Source organism: Lissotriton vulgaris, chromosome 7 (genome assembly GCF_964263255.1).
Source record: "Lissotriton vulgaris chromosome 7, aLisVul1.2, whole genome shotgun sequence".
NCBI lineage: Eukaryota > Metazoa > Chordata > Amphibia > Caudata > Salamandridae > Lissotriton > Lissotriton vulgaris.
Genome location: NC_141695.1, coordinates 851,958,637 through 851,976,970, shown reverse-complemented (window position 1 = coordinate 851,976,970; position 18,334 = coordinate 851,958,637). Strand labels below are relative to the sequence as shown.

General features: G+C 46.2%; 1 protein-coding gene across 1 annotated transcript in view; it reads left to right on the top strand.

The window, feature by feature from the left end:
* The first annotated feature begins 7,025 nt into the window (after positions 1 to 7,025).
* LSM11 (LSM11, U7 small nuclear RNA associated) overlaps positions 7,026 to 18,334 on the top strand; it is a 55,219-nt gene continuing 43,910 nt past the window's right edge. Inside the window, exon 1 of the mRNA XM_086931222.1 lies at positions 7,026 to 8,191. Coding sequence (XP_086787348.1) covers positions 7,108 to 8,191 — 1,084 coding nt within the window. The 5' untranslated portion in view covers positions 7,026 to 7,107. The remainder of the gene's footprint in view (positions 8,192 to 18,334) is intronic.

Sequence of the window (18,334 nt, the reverse complement as noted above, 5' to 3'; positions counted from 1 at the left end):
TAATCTTAAGGGGCTACAAATGAAACGGGACCACTTGGCATCTGATTGCATTTTGACCTGTGTGGTTTTAATTTTCCCATACTTAACACGTTTTTAAAAATGCAAACAAAAAGTGGTGAATAAAGATGTTGTAGGACTGTTCCAGTGCTTCATTGGTAATTAAAAGAAAAACGAAGGTCCCCAAAATTCTTTTGAGGCCTGAATAAGAAGCAATTGCCTCAAGTTACCGCCTCCGCTGGAGGACCCAAACACCTCTGCTAAATGAGGAACTACAAGAGAGATCAAACCCAGAGTTACCCATTTCCTGGTAATTCTTCATTTCTTGGTGGACTTTCAGGATCCAACTTGTAATGGGCTTGTTTATCCCCACCACTGCCTGTACGCCTAGCCCAGGTATCGGTAACACCCCAGAGCTGCCTATACATGCTTTTTTCTAACTCTTGAGGGAGAACTTCAGCTGGGGTGGGGAGGGGGGTCGGGTCGAAAATCTAGGCCATTTAGCAGGCCACTCATAATGAGAGCTTAAGAAATGAGGAATTCCCACAGGAATCAGTGAATCTGGGTGTCTTTTCCATGGTAAATTCTCATTTTGGTTGGACTTTCACCAGGCTTGTTGGCTCCTTTTAGCAACTCAAAACTCTGGGTGACATAAAAACGTGATTCAAATGAAGCCGGTACCGGCCCCATAGGAATTAAGAGGCCTCTTATACTGAGGACCTTTGTTTGGAGTCTGCCACCCTTGAATTTAGCAGTCATAGCAGACAATAAAAACCACAACGGAGGTTTTCAGTATTTATAGGGTGTGGTAATTACTCGGCGACACCACCACTTCACTCGGGGACACCACCCCACCACTCTGGGTCACCACCACATCACTCAGGGGCACCACTCGTCACTCGGGGACACCACCACATCACTCGGGGGCATCACTCGGGGACACCACCACATCACTCGGGACACCACGACATCACTCGGGGACACGACCCACTTCACCCTTCCACCAACTCAATTACAATAACTTTTATTTAAGTATTAAAAAAATGAAAAACCATTGTTATTTGTAATATCAATACATCTAAGTCATGTAAATACAACTCATATTGCATTACAAATGCTATAGGTGTCACATTTGCAAATGTTATAGCTATTGGCATTGTCATACACAATGCCAATAACTCAAACTTTAATGCTGCGAGACCTATTGCATTGCAAATGCTTGTCTTTCTTATGTTTTAGTAATGCATTTTTTATTATTCCTCCCCATCACAATGGAAAATAAGTATTGGCATCTTACTGCTACCAGGGTCCCAAAGACACTTTGTTCCCGGTTTCTGATGGACTTAGCCTGGTTTTGCACAACTTTTAAAGTTGTATTCATTCAAGGCTGTGCCTACTCCCACTAAGGATGAGTAACATTGGTCAGATGTGAGTCCCGTGCTCTCCATGCCACTGGAATCAAGCTATCCAGGCTGATGAGGGTTGAAAGCTGAAAGCCCGAAACCGGTCCTTGGATGCTTGTTTCCAGTCCAGGGAGGACCTGGCTTTGCAGTTCGGGCTGGACTGTTCCCATGGGGCACAGGGTCAAAACTGATTTGCATATGGCTGGGTTCAAACTGGAATGGCATGGTGACAAAAAAACGATGGATTTAGGCCCAGATCTCTGTACTGGGGTGAATGTATGACATTGTTCTGCATTCTTTCCATCAACTGTTGTTTTTGCATTTGTCACCCCGAGTGGGACGGGTATGCTAAGACGTGAGTCCCGTGCTTTCCATGCCACTGTAATCAAGCTATCCAAGCTGATGAGGGCTGAAAGCCCGAAACCGGTCCTTGGATGCTTGTTTCCAGTCCATGGAGGACCTGGCTTTGCAGTTCGGGCTGGACTGTTCCCATGGGGCACAGGGTCAAGACTGATTTGCATATGGCTGGGTTCAAACTGGAATGGCATGGTGAGTAAAAAAACGATGGATTTAGCCCCAGATCTCTGTACTGGGGTGAATGTATGACATAGTTCTGCATTCTGTCCATCAAACTGTTGTTTTTGCATTTAACATTGCTAAAAAACCATATACCAATCTAAAACATTAATGCAAATAGGCAGAGATTATCAATGCATTTACATCCACATACATAGCCATCTACAATGTTCGTCCATGCACACATTCAAAAACGCACCCACTTCGAACATCCATACTCAGAACCATGAACAGCGAGAGGCATATCTAGAACATTTATACACAAGCCCACAAAATAACACATTGTGATTATAATACCTACATCTGCTTCATGCTAATTATTTTCAGGGTGAAAAACTGAAGTACTCCTGAGGCCGGGTTTACACCCCTCCCACCCGCCAAAACGAAGTAACATAATGGGGAGCCACGGCCAATGGAAAATAGGTTAAGGGAGCCACAGGATGAAAACGTTTGGGAACCACTGGTATAGAAGACAGCCATGGAAGAGTCATGTGTTTGACACTTCATTCTTATATGGAGGGGAGCCTTCCAAAAAACAAGGGATTGGATGGGGATTGAACCTCAATTATTCCGTCACACAGGAGACCTCCAAGGAGCGTCACGGCTGCTAGCTCCTCAAGGACGGAACAATGCTCAAATGGGGTCCACCTCCTGACGTCCCTGCACTCTGACTAGCAGAACACATCCAGAGCACAAAGGCAGTCAAGCGAGAGATAGGTAGGGGTAGGGGCAGCAGGGATACGGAAACCTGTAACAAAAGAGGACACACGTTAGTACACACCTCTTTTCTATCTACTCTCTTGTACTGTTAACTTGACTCAAAAACAGTACCTGATAATGCTCAGGAGATGACCCCTTCCCTCCTCTGAGATTCTTCTCTCCTCTGATATATATATATATATATATATATATATAATAACTGAGCTAAAAGAGAGAAGAACGATAACCATATTATTCTTAGAGCAACCTCACCATAGGCCCCGTACTCCTCCACCCCACAAGTATCATACGTACCAAAAGCAAACTCAATAGTTCTTTGAAGAAAATTGGATACTTGAAACACTCAGTTCTCCATGAAAAAAATGGCTTCCTTCCCCCTAAGGTTCCAACAGGTATACACGATGGTAGACTGAAGTGCGCTACCTCCGTGATTGGCGAACAAAGCAAAACCCAGTGGATTCCGAAAAACGAAATGTTAATAGAAGAAAACAAAGATAGCCTTACCGGCAAGTCCCAAGTTCTTTGGATGTCCTCTCACTGCTTCTAAGCAAGTAAAACATAGTTCGCATCCAGTCTCTAGATTAACACGAGAGTTCCAGGAGGGGGCAATCCGGCGTCTCCTGACTCTCTGAATTCAATAATCCCCCTAATGAGCAGTTTACTTGATGCGGCCGAGGAGGGGGAAATCCTGCGTCTCCCAGACCGAAATCTCAAGTAACTCACTCAAAACACCCGGTCACAGCGCTATACCCTCAGCCGAGCGTACTGCTGCAACCGTTTCCAAATGAGGACGCGGAGGGGGCAATCCGGCGTCTCCCAGCGCCTCACCTCAGCAATGGTGGCAAAAGAATCTGTAAGGACGCGGAGGGGGCAATCCGGCGTCTCCCAGCGCCTCACCTCAGCAATGGTGGCAAAAGAATCTGTGAGGACGCGGAGGGGGCAATCCGGCGTCTCCCAGCGCCTCACCTCAACAATGCCAACACCAGCTGGTAATTGCCTCAAACGTGCTAGCTCATCCGAGCAGGCACGCAACTTGCTTCTCAGCCACGAAGCTTGAACGGCTACGCGAAGTTAACCACAGAACTCCGTAGCGGTTCCGCGGGGACAGGGCGTCTGCAACCAGTAACTCCCAAGGACGAATCACGTGCAATGATCTCTGCCTCCCATAGTGCTATATGCCTTCCTGGTCCGTCCCTCTACTACCGCTAGGCATTATGGGAGATGTAGTCCTCCTTCATTATCCTTTCGGTAGGCACATCTGTCAGACCCTGACAAGGAGAGGCCAATGATCGAATGGGTATTTCCACTTTACTCTTTCTCTCCTTTGATCCCCTTTGCAGAGGAGAAAAAGCTCAGACTTGCATCTCCCCGGTACTGGGTTTTTATCAAAGCGTCAGTTTGTCTAATTATTCATGTCTGCCCAATCATACATATGTGTGTGTCCCATGTACATGGGTGGTTGGATGAATATTGATCTGTTTACAGAGATGTCTACTGATCTGTTTTCATGGCCGCTTGAATGCATCCGTCTTTTGTCCTGCGTACATTCGTGCCTTTGTATGATGGACTGTGTGCATGTATGTTGTATGTCTGCACTGTACAGTAGCCAAACCTTTTCACTTTGCCAGGGTTCCTTTATGGACTGGAAGCCAGATTCCCCCCTTTCAGGTCTTTGGGGCCTGTTCTAATTCGGTCACCACTGCTAATAGGTGGAAGGTGCCATGGGAGGGATGACAATCAGTAAATGGCCATAATGAATGAATGAATGAATGAATTGTATCTTGTACCGCGCTAACTTAGCCCAATGGGCGTCAAGGCGCCTAAATCAAATACAAAGACAAACCGGGTCAGACAGCAGTATCTCATTTGTACGCTCTGGTGAAATACCAGGTTTTTAAGGCTTTTTTAAACAAGTCGATAGAGGGTAAGATTTTTATTTCCATCGGAAGAGAGTTCCAGAGCTGAGGAGCGACAACAGAAAAAGCTCTTGCTCCCCATCTGGTCAATCTAGCACGAGGCACTACCAATTGATGTAACCCGGCTGATCGAAGGCATCTTGTGGGTACATAACGGGTGAGCAAGAAACCAAGTGCGTCTACAGGGCCAGCCGCAAGTGCTCTATATGTGAGACATAGGAGCTTAAAGGAAATTCTAAACTGGACAGGAAGCCAGTGGAGATCTCTCCTAGCAGTGGTGGCCGAAGATGCTATAGGAAGGGCCAAGACAAAGCGCGCTGCGGCGTTCTGTACAGTTTGCAATCGATGGATAAGGCCCTTGTTGGACTCCACATACAGAGAATTACAATAATCGAGTCTGGATCCAACAAGAGCAATTGCAATCTGTTTGCGCGCCTGGAAGGAGAGATAATGGAGGATTCTCTTTAAGATCTTGATAACACCCCAGCAGGTGGCCACGGTCCTATTCACTTGGAGTGTCATGGAAAGTGAGGTGTCAAAAATGACGCCGAGGTTTCTGGCCGATTGGGAGGGAGTGGGGCAGATGCCAAGAGATGAAGGCCACCACTCGCTCGACCACGTCTTGGTCTTTACCAAAGACCAAGACCTCTGTCTTGTCGCCATTCAGCTTTAGGGAGTTGAGAATCATCCACTCCGCCACACGTTGCATGCATGACCTAAAGCTGAATGCGGATGTACTGACAGAGTGAGCCAGTGACACCATGATCTGGGTGTCATCGGCGTAAGACACCACCTCCATCCCCTGCGATCTTACTAGTCTAGCAAGGGGGGCCACATAAATGTTAAATAGGGTCGGACTAAGAGCCGACCCCTGTGGCACCCCACATTGCAATGACTTGGCAGGGGAGAGGAAATCTCCAAGATGACCAGTGTGCACGGGGGCAAGGGTGCTCTACTGACAGCCAGTGTGATCTGTGTCCGGCAAAAGGGGAGATGATGGCACTCTGCAGCCAGCGACACGTGTTCATTCCATCTGCACGAGCTGCCGCACAGTAAGTTACTGTTCTTGTCTCACGTCTTCCTGCTCGGTATCTTGACATCTCCCACCCCCAGCCCAGTCCAGTGTGACGTAATTTCAATTCGATTTCGTAACAGCTAGTTTGCTGCTTCTCTCTCAGTAATCTCTGCTCTATAGCGCTGGGACACTTCCGGGTATCCATGCGCTTTATAAATATGTTTTCATGTTATTTCATTCATTCATTTCTTTCTTCCATGAGTGTCTTTTGTGGCCTTTGTACAGACTGACCTGTGACCTTTTTGCCTCCCTGCAGCGGGTTGAGAGGAAGGGAGCTCTATTGTTGACAAATGCAAGTTTATGTAGCGCCTAGTGCCATTCTTGTGATGTGTCTAAGCTCCTACCGTATTATGCAATTATGGGAACAGGTTGCACACATCTTTTTGAGGGAGTGGGGCTGATTGAGGCAACAGGGTGCTGTTTTTTGATGGAAAGTTCTGGAAAGGGTTTTAGCAGCCATAGACCACATCAATCCTTTAAAAAGCATTTGCAATGCAATAGGTCTCGCATTTACGCAAGTTTAAGCTATTGGGATTGTAAATGACAATGCCATTTATTTATGTTTTGGTTTTAAAACATAAATAAAAGGCATTGTCATTTACAATGCCAATAGCTTAAATTCGCGTTAATGCGAGACCTAGTGCATTACAAATGCTTGTTGTATGTGGTGGCTGCCACTGGATGTGAGAGATAGAAACGCAGTTTACGGTTTTCAGTAACCTAGACCTTTGAGCAGCTCTGAAATATAGATCTTTTCAAGTGTATTAAACACCAAAGTTATCTTACTATTATTATCCATTGAAAAATGATGGGCACCTTCAGAAGGTGCATTAACCGTGTGAGATACTTTAAAATGCAGCTTGTTTATGATAAACTCACCCAGTATAGATTTACTGTCACATCTGTCCTTGATGCGATTTCTTTGTGGCAGAATTTTTTTTAAAGAATAACTGTGTGAGTTGACTCACTCGTATTCCACTGCCTTTTTATGCTGCATCGTGACCCCCATTTTATCGGATCTCGAAGAATTGTTTCCCATTTTAGACCAAAGCCCCAACCTGCTCACTTTGCTGTAACCTGTGAAATAATCGAGCAACGCTGCTCTCTTATTGCTTTGCAGAGTCACTGCGACATAAACTCTGTACCCTGCGATTCCATGGGTTTCTAATCTGTATGTTCTGGTGAAGCTCCCCACGCACTGCGTGGGTGAAAGGAAGCACTTATAGAGCCGTCACTGGGAGATGAGGACGTAGGAGATTTTCGCACTGTTCTTGGCTGCACGATCTCAGAGCACGGCGCGCTGGGATCCCGTGTGGTCACACCCCCTGCGTGTCTCTCCTCCCTCCCCTCAGCCTGGTTTGTTTTCGGTTTCTTTTCGCGCGGGCAGCCTGGTCCCTGCAGCTGCTGCTGCGCCCAATGCATGGAGGAGAGAGCGCGGCGCCGGGCTGCACGGAGCCAGGACCCAGCGGAGGGGCGCACTCGGGCCAGGGTCCGGGACTCCAGTGGCCCCTCGTCTAGGGAGGCGGGTAGGAGCCCGAGGAAAGGCCGCGCAGGAGCTAGGGACTCGAGTGACCCCTTCTCGAAGAAAGGAAACAGGGGCAGGAGTCCCAGGAAAGGCAGCGCCCGAGGGAGGGAGTCGAGTGACCCCGTCCCCACCGGGGGAGACAGGGGACCAGAGGAGGGCCGCCCCAGGGACTCGAGTGATCCCTACCCCAGGGCAGGGGACAGAGGCCCCGGGGAGAGCCGCCCCGCGGCCCGGCACCCGCTCGAGTCATTCAGGGAGGTCGGTCGGACCGGGGCTCGTAATGAGCCCTTATCCCGGGTCTGTGGCAGTGTCCCGGGGGCAGGCCGCGCTGGGGCCCTCAGTGACCCACTCTTCAGAGAAGGATGGAGGGCCCCTGTTGGAGGCCGTGCAGAGACTACCGGTGAACCCCTCTCCAAGGCAGGAGGCTATGCTGGGGCCCCCACTGATTCCCTCTTTAGAGAGGGAGCCAGAGTCCCCAGGGATGGGAGCAGGGCCCCCGAAAGTGGGCGTCCAGGGGCATCCGCTGATCCCATGCCTGGGGAGGGAAGCCGGGCCCCCGGGGTAGGGCATAGAGTAAGTCGGCCTATAGACCCCCCTGAACATTTCCATGGGGAGGACGATCGAACACCCGGTGCTGGCCAGGCTGGAGAGAGAGGGGACAGTCCTCCAGGACCGCAACTGGACGTGAGTTCAGATCGTTTTGATCCCCTCTTAGTGCTTTACTCCCCAAAGGTGCCGTTGCCTTTTCCTGAGGTACGTGCCTTCAACAACTTGGCTGAATACGAAAGTTTTCAGCGCCGGGGTGGGGTACCTAGGGCCCGGGCAACAGGGACTGTCAAGACGCGCAAAGGCAAGAAACCTCCTCCGGATCCTGAGCGAGTCCAGCGCCTCAAGAACCTGATTGTCTGCGAGGACACGAAGCCCCGGCCCCCCAGAAAGGGACACCGGGGCCCCAAGAATGTGCTCACCAGGATGCCATGTGAGTGTTTGGTTTTTTAATATGTGGGAGCACTTAATCTCCCTTAATTGTATTTTCTTTCCTGACGTCAGAACGTGCCTATAATAAGAAAATGACCCACCTAGTCGTTTGTAATTATCTATTACATACGACTCGTGATGTCACTGTGCTCAAGGGACACACCGACCTTCACTCAGCAAGGAAGTTTGTGTGTGTGAGCCTAAGCACTTTGTATGTGTAGAATCAGTTTTTGGCCGAGACAGCACCTGCTTCTGAGACATTTTGTTAGGTTAAAAGGGGCTTGGAGCTTACCCATTGCTTACCTTTGGTTGACTTAAGCGTCACTCATTTTCTGGCTGCTGTTAAGTCAGTGCAAGCCAGTGTCACTTTCTCTTCATGTATTTCTGTAGCTTGGACCAATTACTGCTTCCTTTCGTTGTGAGTGTCCTTCTACTGCTCACGCTTTCTGGCCCAGGCTATTTTTTTCCTTCTAATTGCAGCACTTATTAAGAGTGCATGTGTTTTTATATGTTGTCTCTCTCCTTACCCCGCTGTTAGCTGTTGCCATAACCTGCTCCTTTACTGTGTTTGTTCACTTCCACCGTCTTCACTTCCACCCTTCTGTTTCTCTCCATGTTGTAGCATGCTCAACCCTGTTTCTCTCCATGTTGTAGCATGCTCAACCCTGTTTCTCTCCATGTTGTAGCATGCTCAATCCTGTTTCTCTCCATGTTGTAGCATGCTCAGTCCTGTTTCTCTCCATGTTGTAGCATGCTCAGTCCTGTTTCTCTGTGTTGTTGCGTGCTCTGTCCTGTTTCTCTCTCTGTTCTTTTGTGATCCGCCGTGTTCCTCTCACTGTTGTTACCTGCACTGTCCTGTTTCTATCCTTGTTGTGTGCTCCGTCCTGTTTTTCTATGTTGTTGCATGCTGCCCCCTGTTTCTCCTTGTTGAGTGCTCTGTCCCTCCATGTTGCTGCTTCCAGCCTACCATCCCTCTGCAGGCATTGAAAAATCAACTTGTCCACTTACAATGGCGAGACAGATTTGATCAGGTATAGCTATTGTCTGGCCCCCGCTAGTCCTTCTGGCAGTGAACCTAAGCTGGAAAGGAACAGGTGTTATGTTCTTTCAGAAAGCGAATGAGCAATAAAGATGCCATGTTTTTATCTTGAAACACTTGCTATCTGTTCAAGGAAAGAGGTCAAATGTCAGTTTGTCTTTTTACTAATTGCTGCTTGGAAATTGGGATTTATTTTTCTTTCTCTTATTACAGTTAGGACTTTTTGTCAAGTGTGCTGTCTGAAGATGTCAGTTTTTTTTCTAACATAACATTTAAATAGCCTGTAAGTTAAGAGTACAAATATTTTAAACTCTATTAGGAAAGCACATTTATTTTGTAATTAAGAAGTGTGTTGCAAAAAAAGATTTAAATAGGAGCAAAACAATTCAGAACACTTTACTTGGTGATGCACCAATAACATATTTGCAGAAACCTGATTTCCAAATATTATTGTTTGTAATCTATATAATTTTATCAGTAAAACTGCATGCTAGTGGGAAATTTTGTTATCATTTCAATGTAAAAACTTCTGATTGGCGGTGTGCTACCACTTCATGCTTTAGATACGTATTTATTAAGTGATCATTTTTAACCCCTTGTGTGCTAATGACGAAAACCAGGCCGTCTGGAGTCACAGTTGAGCTGTGCTCATGACGGCCTGGTCTCGTCATAACGGAGCCGCTCCGCCCACGCGCGGTTATTTCCCTGCCTGTGCGGGCGAATTAATCAGTGGGCGGGGTCGTGACGAGACCAGGCCGTCATGAGCACAGCTCCACCGTGACTCATGACGGCCTGGTCGTCATGAGCGGCGCCACGCTCACCCCCTGCCCCTCCCCCACGGTGGGGGAATTAGCCCCTCAGCGAAGGGGTTAAACATGATTTGAGAAACATTTCTGCCCCGCCCTGATGCCTCTTAGTTCATTAACAGCATTGTCAAGACAGGGGTCATGTGTATCCTAATGTGGCTAGATTCGTATTACATATGGTGCAGAAATTTAGTCTATTAAATCAAATATGTTTTTTGTACAGAATGCATGCTGAACTTGCATGTTTTGAAGGTGCTCTCATATGTGATAACGAAGAAAATGGCAGCTCAGTGAATTTAAAATATTTCCCCAAGACCACATCATTTGAATCCAGTTTATGAGCATTACAGTTAGGCTGAGTAGATCATAAACATTTAACTAGACCTGCAGGTCTAGTAAATTAAATATATTTTCGAGGCCTGCTCTGTTGCATGATCCCTCCCAGCCTCCTGTCTCTACTTGTTGTTGTGTGCTCTCTCCCATCCTCTGTGTTGTTGCTTGTGCCTTTCTGTCTCTCTGTGCTGTTGCTTGCATCCTTCCGTCCCTCCATGTTGCCTTTAAAAAATATATATATTTTTATTAGCATTTCAGGAATATACATTTCCAGATAGTCCTCAGCAGCTATGCACAGCATATTATAATCCAATGAAACATTCCTTCCTAACGATGCCATCAACATTGGATGGGCGATCAGCGCATCTGTCTTTGTTCTACAATTTCACATGTCTTTGAGTCTATTGAAACATAACACAACCATTGAACAACCAAGTTTTTATTTTATCCCCCCCGCAGTGCACATCTTTACCATCATATCTGGCCTGTTCGGAAGCCTCAAGGTGGGAAGAGTAGCTTCCTCAATACTTGCCATATTCTGATTAATCCTTTCGATAACATTCCCTAGCACTTTGTTCCTTCACCATGCCTGTGTTTCACAAGTTCTGGGAGTCCCCCCCCCCCCCCCCCCCCCCCCCCTCACGATACATATCCGCCACAACTAAGGAGGCTGGGAATCTGTCATTAGTCAGGTCACAAGTCATTGCACCCCAGGTAAGCAGGTCACCCGCCGGTCCATTGTCCCATCTCACCCTTTTCATATAGATTGCCTTCACCTGGCCCATTCTGTCCTCTCACAGTCAGTCAACCATCGGAGGTGGGGGTCTTGGAATCCACCATCTAATAGCGATGCGTCTTTTGGACAGTGTGAACCCAAGGATTGCAACTCTTCTACTGAATTTCCTGTTTTTCTTAGTAGGCACCAACCCCAGCAGGCAGTATTTTAGCTCACTAGGGATCGCCCAGCCTGTGGCCCTATTCAAATGTCCCATGACACTGCTGTACCACATGTAATATGTAAATTCCGTGGTAGCGACTGCTGTTCATTTTCCATGGTAAACCAACTTCAGGGAGTCGTGTGATCTCCACCCCCTTCAGCTGCCTCCCAGGACACAATACAGACTTCAGTTGATTCACATGCAAATCCAGAGAGCTCTTTGAATTCCCTCATCACATTCAAAAGGATCGTAGTCGATATGTCTGGTTGACGTAAATAAACCATAGCGTCATCTGCATATTATGACACAACATAGCTCGTCAGTCCCACCTGAATTTCCCCACCTGTCTCAGTCTGTACACCACTGGCTCCATCGCCACAGCAAACACGAAGGGAGTTTGGAGGCACCTGTTCCCAGTACCCAGCTGTAAATGGATCACCTCAGACACCAGGCACCCGCTCGTACCTGCACCAGTGGCTCCATATATAGCAACTTTATCCAAGCGACAAATTTGGGACCCAGCCCGCTCGGCCTAACACTTGCCACATAAATTCCCAGATGACAGAATCCAGCGCCTTTCCTATGTCTAAAAAGGGAAGTGCATTGGTCACGTTTTAGACAAGGCACATGGAGTATGTGCTACAGCCAGCACAAGTTGCAAAGGAGTATAGGTTGTTTTTTCACTTACCCGCTCACTCTGCACGCGCCGCCTGTTTCTGCAGCAGCGCACTCCAAGTTTGCCAACTTTTCCTCCTGTGTTGTCTGGTCCCATTCTAGCATTTGTCGGATGCTTAAAGTTGTTGCCATGCCTACTCCCCTGTGCACCACCTTCATTGCGCCCGACTCTGTCGCTCTATTCTATGTTGGGTGCTCTCCCGGTTATGAGTGCAGTAGTCAGTCCAAGCTTCTGCAGTCGTCCCCCTGTAGATCGGGTCAGTAAGGGCCTCCGACTTCATTCACTATAATGGGACTCGGAATATCTGTCTGTCCAAAGAGCATGTCAGGAGTAGAGACAAGTGGTCAAAAATGTATCTGGCTAAGTAGGTAGTATCCGTCACTGTATCGTTTCTGTCTGCGTGAGGAAGTAGTCCAGCCTCCTGTGCTTGTCCGCAGCTGGTTTGTACCAAGAGTAGACGCAGATTTTGGGCCCTCCAGATGTCTATTAACCCCATTGTCTTCATTATCTGCTTCAGTCATTATCTGCTTCTGTGATATTAGGCTTAGTACCCAGCTGTGGGGTGGGGTGAAGGGGGGAGCCTATCTACTTCACCATCTAGCACACAGTTACAATTCCCGGCCACAATCATTCCAGCAGGCAAAAATCTCTGTGCCCCTGCCAGCATTTCCCCCAAAAAGGCTCTGTCACCTATATTGGGAGCTTAGACGTTCACCAGACAGAGATCATGTGCGGCTAGAGTCCCATGCAGAATATCATATCTCCCTTTTGAGTCCACACATACTAATGATTTGTGGAAGAGGACTCCTGGGGCCACACATATGTGTCTCTCTTGCGAAACCAGAGGGAGAGTTGGTATAAATTTGCCCTATCTACTTCTGCCGCATTGTTGGTACACAGTCACCCGATAAATGAGTTTCCTGTAGGCACACAATCGATATCCGATAGCGTTTCAGGTAAGTGTATAATCTATGGTGCTTCTCGGGCCTGGTCTGCCCTCGAACTTTCAATGTGAACAATTCTAGTAAGCGTCCTGATGTAGAGTGAAACTTTAACTTGGCTAAGGAAGCCTTACAAACATACAGCTACAAGCACTTCTCTCTCACCATACTAGGTGTCTTGCCTGTACAGTTATGGGACTATTCGGAGCGATAACTTAACACTTCTCAGTAAGTTACGCATGTAAGTTTAGTCTTACGCTTGTGAGTAACTTTACTACTTATGGCTGTAAAGTTACATAAAAGTGTAGACTTGCATGTCTCCACCCTCTGAAAATGAGTGAAAAGAACAGCGAGATCTTGGGTAGAACTGGGAGTGATCCCCCCACCTAAAGAAAAGAATGTTATAGGCACCGAAAAATCCAAGACCTGTGAGTTTTCACACCAGCTGACCAATGTGCTATATCTGCTGTGACGTCTGTTGCAGACTATCTATGCTGTCAGAACAAACCTCTGTAATGGGCTTATGGTAGAGTGGGGGCTCTATTAGTAAAACAGGCATGGTTTTGAGGTCCTTTTTAGGTCTCGACTAGACTGTGCATGGGTTGTCTCGAAGAGAATTGTTGTATTCAATATGTGGGCTTCAGCCTGCCCATAGGCTTCCCATTGGCTGGCTCCATTGTCTCTCTCATGTTCTTTCTCCCCATTTGTCCAGTATTTAGCCCCCACTGAGAGCATTGGCCAAGTACCACTATCCATCCAATGCTCCTATTTTAGGACTGTTTTAGGAACTACTTTTTTCGTTGTTTAAGAGCATTTCACACGAGCGCTCGTGTTTTCACTCGCTCTGCTTCTGTACACAGGCTCATAAATCTTGTTCATATCTCATCACATTTGCTGTACATCAAAGACCTGAGGTTAAATGTCAGACGACGTTTTCCGAGGGTGCCTCTTTACTTTTCTTTCTTTGACTTCAAAGTGAGAGGATTTTATTTTAATGTCCTGTGTTTCTTGCCCGTTCCCAAACCCCCTCCCACTTTGCTGCTTTACACGCCATCATATTGGAAAATCTATTTGGCTGCCTTCTCAAGTGCAAATAGTAAGAAATCCAAATTACAGCATGCGGAATAAACAGCTGCTTCGTGGCGCATTTCCAGGCCGAGCAGAATGGCGCTTACTATAATAACATTCTAGCCCTGTTAATCACGTTCAAAGTGTTCCAAATATTGAGCCAATGACAAAAAGTGAACACAACAGAACTGCATAATTGTAGTTGTGCAGGTTATTGGGGATTTAAAATCGAGCATGGTCCCTAATGTGACTCTAGGAGTTGCATTCCGTTCGCTGTGAGCTGGCACATCTGTGGGTCTAGCATCAGGTATCAGCGCAGACAGTGTGGCACCAGGGCTTAATGATACAGATCATTTCGAACTACGGGAAGTAAAACATTACTCTTATAAGCGTGCATTTCATGCATAATGATTGTTTTCAGAACCTCAACAGAACGTTAATGTCCTTCCTTCTTTTTAATTATTTTTTTTTAGTTTTTTTTTTTTTTACGTATGCTAAAATTGGACATTTGCCACATATCCAAAATCGTTTAAAGCACAGACTGAATTTACAGCAATGTAGTGGGAAAAAATATACCTGTGTTTTAAATCAAAATACATGATGCTTGATTTCGTTCCAAAAAAACCTCTTGGTTTTGCTAAAGATGTTTCACAACAGTTAAGCTGGAAATAAAGCAAGCATCTGCATCACCAATTGGCGAGCATTTGATACTTTTTTCTTTCTTTTGTTTGGTGAACATTTGCAATAGCTGTTTAATATATGTAACATTATTAAACAGAAACTGTCTGAGGGTGATGTGTGTGTGTGTGCGTGTGTGTGTGTGTATGTATATATATATATATATATATATATATATATATTTTGCACAAATCACCCATCGCAAAAATAAAGGTTACATGAAATGAAAGCTGTGATTGGACTACCAGCCCTGACACTGCATTTAACTGCTTTCTATGCAGATGTTTGCACGTGCTAGAAAAACAAGCATTTACAATGCAACGGTCTCGCCTTTGAAAAAGTTAGAGCTATTGGCATTGTAAATGACAACATTTTTATTTATGTGTTGGTTTTGAAAACATAAATAAATACCATTGTCATTTACAATGCCAATAGCTTAATCTCCCGCAAACGCCACACACAAACCCACACAGTCCCACACACATACATACCTACAGAGCCACACACACAGTCACATACACACACACACAGCCACAGACACACTATCTATCCTACTACCGCACCTCCCAACACACATGCATTCAAAACATGCACGTGTTCATGTGCTTCCTCGTACTTGCAATATTTTTTATATTTTATATAGCTATATGAGTTTGTGCAGGTAGTAGCTTGATATCACATACATATATCAGATATATAATGTGCACTTTCATGAAATATCGCAAACGGATACTTTTGTAAAGACATGCTGCATGTTATACCTAGAGTAACCCACAGCTGCCTATATTTGTGTGCGAGTTTGTGTGTAGTAACCACCCTTAGTGTGTGTTTTTACAAACGTGACTAAAGGTATATACACAAATAATGAAATTTAAATACGGGAATAATGTTGCAGCATTATATACAAGGCGTAGTAGCCATGTGTGTGACCGTTTATAGTGGTACATGCACTTGACATACATATTTACGTACTCTGGATTACACTTAAGGCATGCTTTAAACATGCAATGTTGTATAAGTGTTAAAGTTCGTGTAATGAAGGCAACCAATGCATGAACCAAGAGAATTTCGCAGCTCTGTTCGTATCCCACATTATGTTAATTCTGGGACTCACTCGTAGCACTATAAACCACTGTCTGGTGTGCCAGTATGCAGAGGAGCAAAAAGCCAATACTGTGAAACGTGTCAGACAGGACATGGGTCTACTTGCCAGATATGCTCGAGTCCCTTCAGTACGCGCCCGTATTAACCGCTCACCTGCCCCTTAGGTGCAGGAGTTACTCAATTTGAATACAACGTACGCCACATACTGAGCTCAGCGCATGTGAACTCTTTCTGGTGCATCCGTTAACCACCACCTCCCTCTCGCTTTGGAAGGTAGCTTATTCCCTTTTCCATGAAGGGACCCGATATTCTCGTCCTGGGCTGACTGACTCGTGTACGAACTGCTGAGAGCTCTTTCTCTAAAGGCACTTGCACCATAAAAGGTCCCCAATCCAACTTTTTTACGTCTTCACCGGCCACTTTTGGCACCCCAGGTGCCCATCGTTAACCATACTTCCGGTCTTGACCTGCTAACTTCCGGTTTCTGTGCCGCCACGGCGGGCAATTTGCCACAAATACTTCCCTGCAGCAGATACTAGCTGTAGTCGACTCAGGCGCGGCTCCGCCAACCGAAACCGCCCGTGTTCGTTTCACAAGCCGATTCCACCAATTGGAAGAAACGTCACGTTGAACTCCAAGAATTGTGACAAATAATAGATCGCCATGCATCAGGAAAGCTGGCCATATACCAATCAGCAGATCTACTAGCTGAAGGGGGCGGGCCGATGCCTGAGCAGGGATTTACGTCCGTTCGTCTGAGAAACATCCCTCTTGAAATGGGTCCTTTTACCGGCGTTCGTAGAGAAGCAGAGCAGCGAGCGCCATCTTCCAACTGTTCTAGTGGTCCTATTTATTGCAGTATGCGTTTAAATACAGCGCTGACCTCACCGACTTACTCTCAAGTTTAATCTCGAATAACACTTTTTTTTGCCTGGTTCTACTTCATTGTTATCGGCCCAAAAATAATTCTACATACAGTGGACTATTTGTCACAAGTGACTATTTTACGTATGAGAAGTACATTACAACCAAGTCCCTCAACCCACACATTAAGAAACATCGTTTTAGTCTATTCTGCTTAGTTGCCAAGTTTTCAGATTGCTTACTTGTGACATTTCCATGCTTGCAGTCTACTTATGAGTGACATTCAAGGACCAAAATGTATGATACTTTCTCGCGAGTAAAACCGAGCAAATAAAGTGCATGGAAACGGATCAATATCAGAAATTACAACATTTTGAGTAATAAGAAGCACCCGTGGGAGCACAGGGAGGAGGCTGCGAGCGAGCGGCGGAGTTGGCACAGACTGACGAAAAACAGCCCTGAAAAAAAAAAAAGGAAACTCCCACAATGGCCCTCCTCTGAATGATGAAACAAACGGGCAGGGCATAAAAAAAACACAGAAACGCCCACGAATCTGCTCCCAGAATGATTGCCACACCTCTCTTCCAATGGCTAGCCTCCATTTATGGAGCTAGCCAATGGAAGAGGGAGGCGGGTTCAACCCAGTATTGGAAAACAAAATTTCTCGAGCTGCACGACACTGCTGCGCAGTGTACACCAGTCGACACCTAAAAAACGCTCTTTCTGGCAAAATGGAAAACCATTGGCTGAAGTGGCTTGACCCACTGCCCCCCGCTGTAGGCTGTGCTGTGGTGGACAGGAGCAAGCTGTGGGTGACTCCTCAAGAGCCCAGTAATCAAAAATAGTTGACCAAAAGCCCCTTTGTGGAACGTACATTTATGTATTTTTAGTATGCATGCGCTGTCTTGAAGAGACTGTTGTATTCAATATGTGGGATTCAGCCCGTACATAGGCTTCCCATTTGCTGGCTCCATTGTCGCTGGAATATTCTTTCTTCCCATTTGTCGATGGCATGCATGCATCATGCTTTTTGTGTTTAGTCCTCCCCAAGAGCATGGACCAAGTACTAGTATCCTTCCACTGCTCCCATTTTAGGACCTACCTCATTATTGAGCACTTCATATAAGCACTTGTGTTTTAACTCTCTCCGTTCTTCTTTTGCTCTTGCCTTTTTTAAGTATTCTTCCAGAGCTCCGTTTCTGTAAACAGGCCTGTAAATATTGTTCTCATTTAATATTATTCTCATTTCATCACATTTGCTGTTCATTCAAAGACTGAGGTCAAATGTCAGACGCTGTTTTCCGAGCGCGCATTTAAAAATGTTTTAATTAAATGTCCCGGTAATGCTTGCACGTCCCCCAAACTCTTCTCGCTTTGTTGCTTAAGTGTCCTCAAAACCACCTACATCATCGCTGCTTGCTCCTTCTATTCACCATTGCTTGTCCCGTCTTGGTATTGCAATAGTGCCAGATATCAACAATGTCTTCCAGCAGCGGCGACCGGAACTCTTTAGCAAGAATGAGGGAGAACGCTCGGTCTACAAGTAATTACAGTCAGCCCGCTAAAGGTGCACTTTTTACCCATCCATAGCTGCCAAGGTTTCAGATTGGACATTTTCATAATTTCAGTGTAATTCTGAGTGACACTTCACTGACTATGAGGGATACTTATAAAGCCTGTGCGGTGGGGGGACCAGA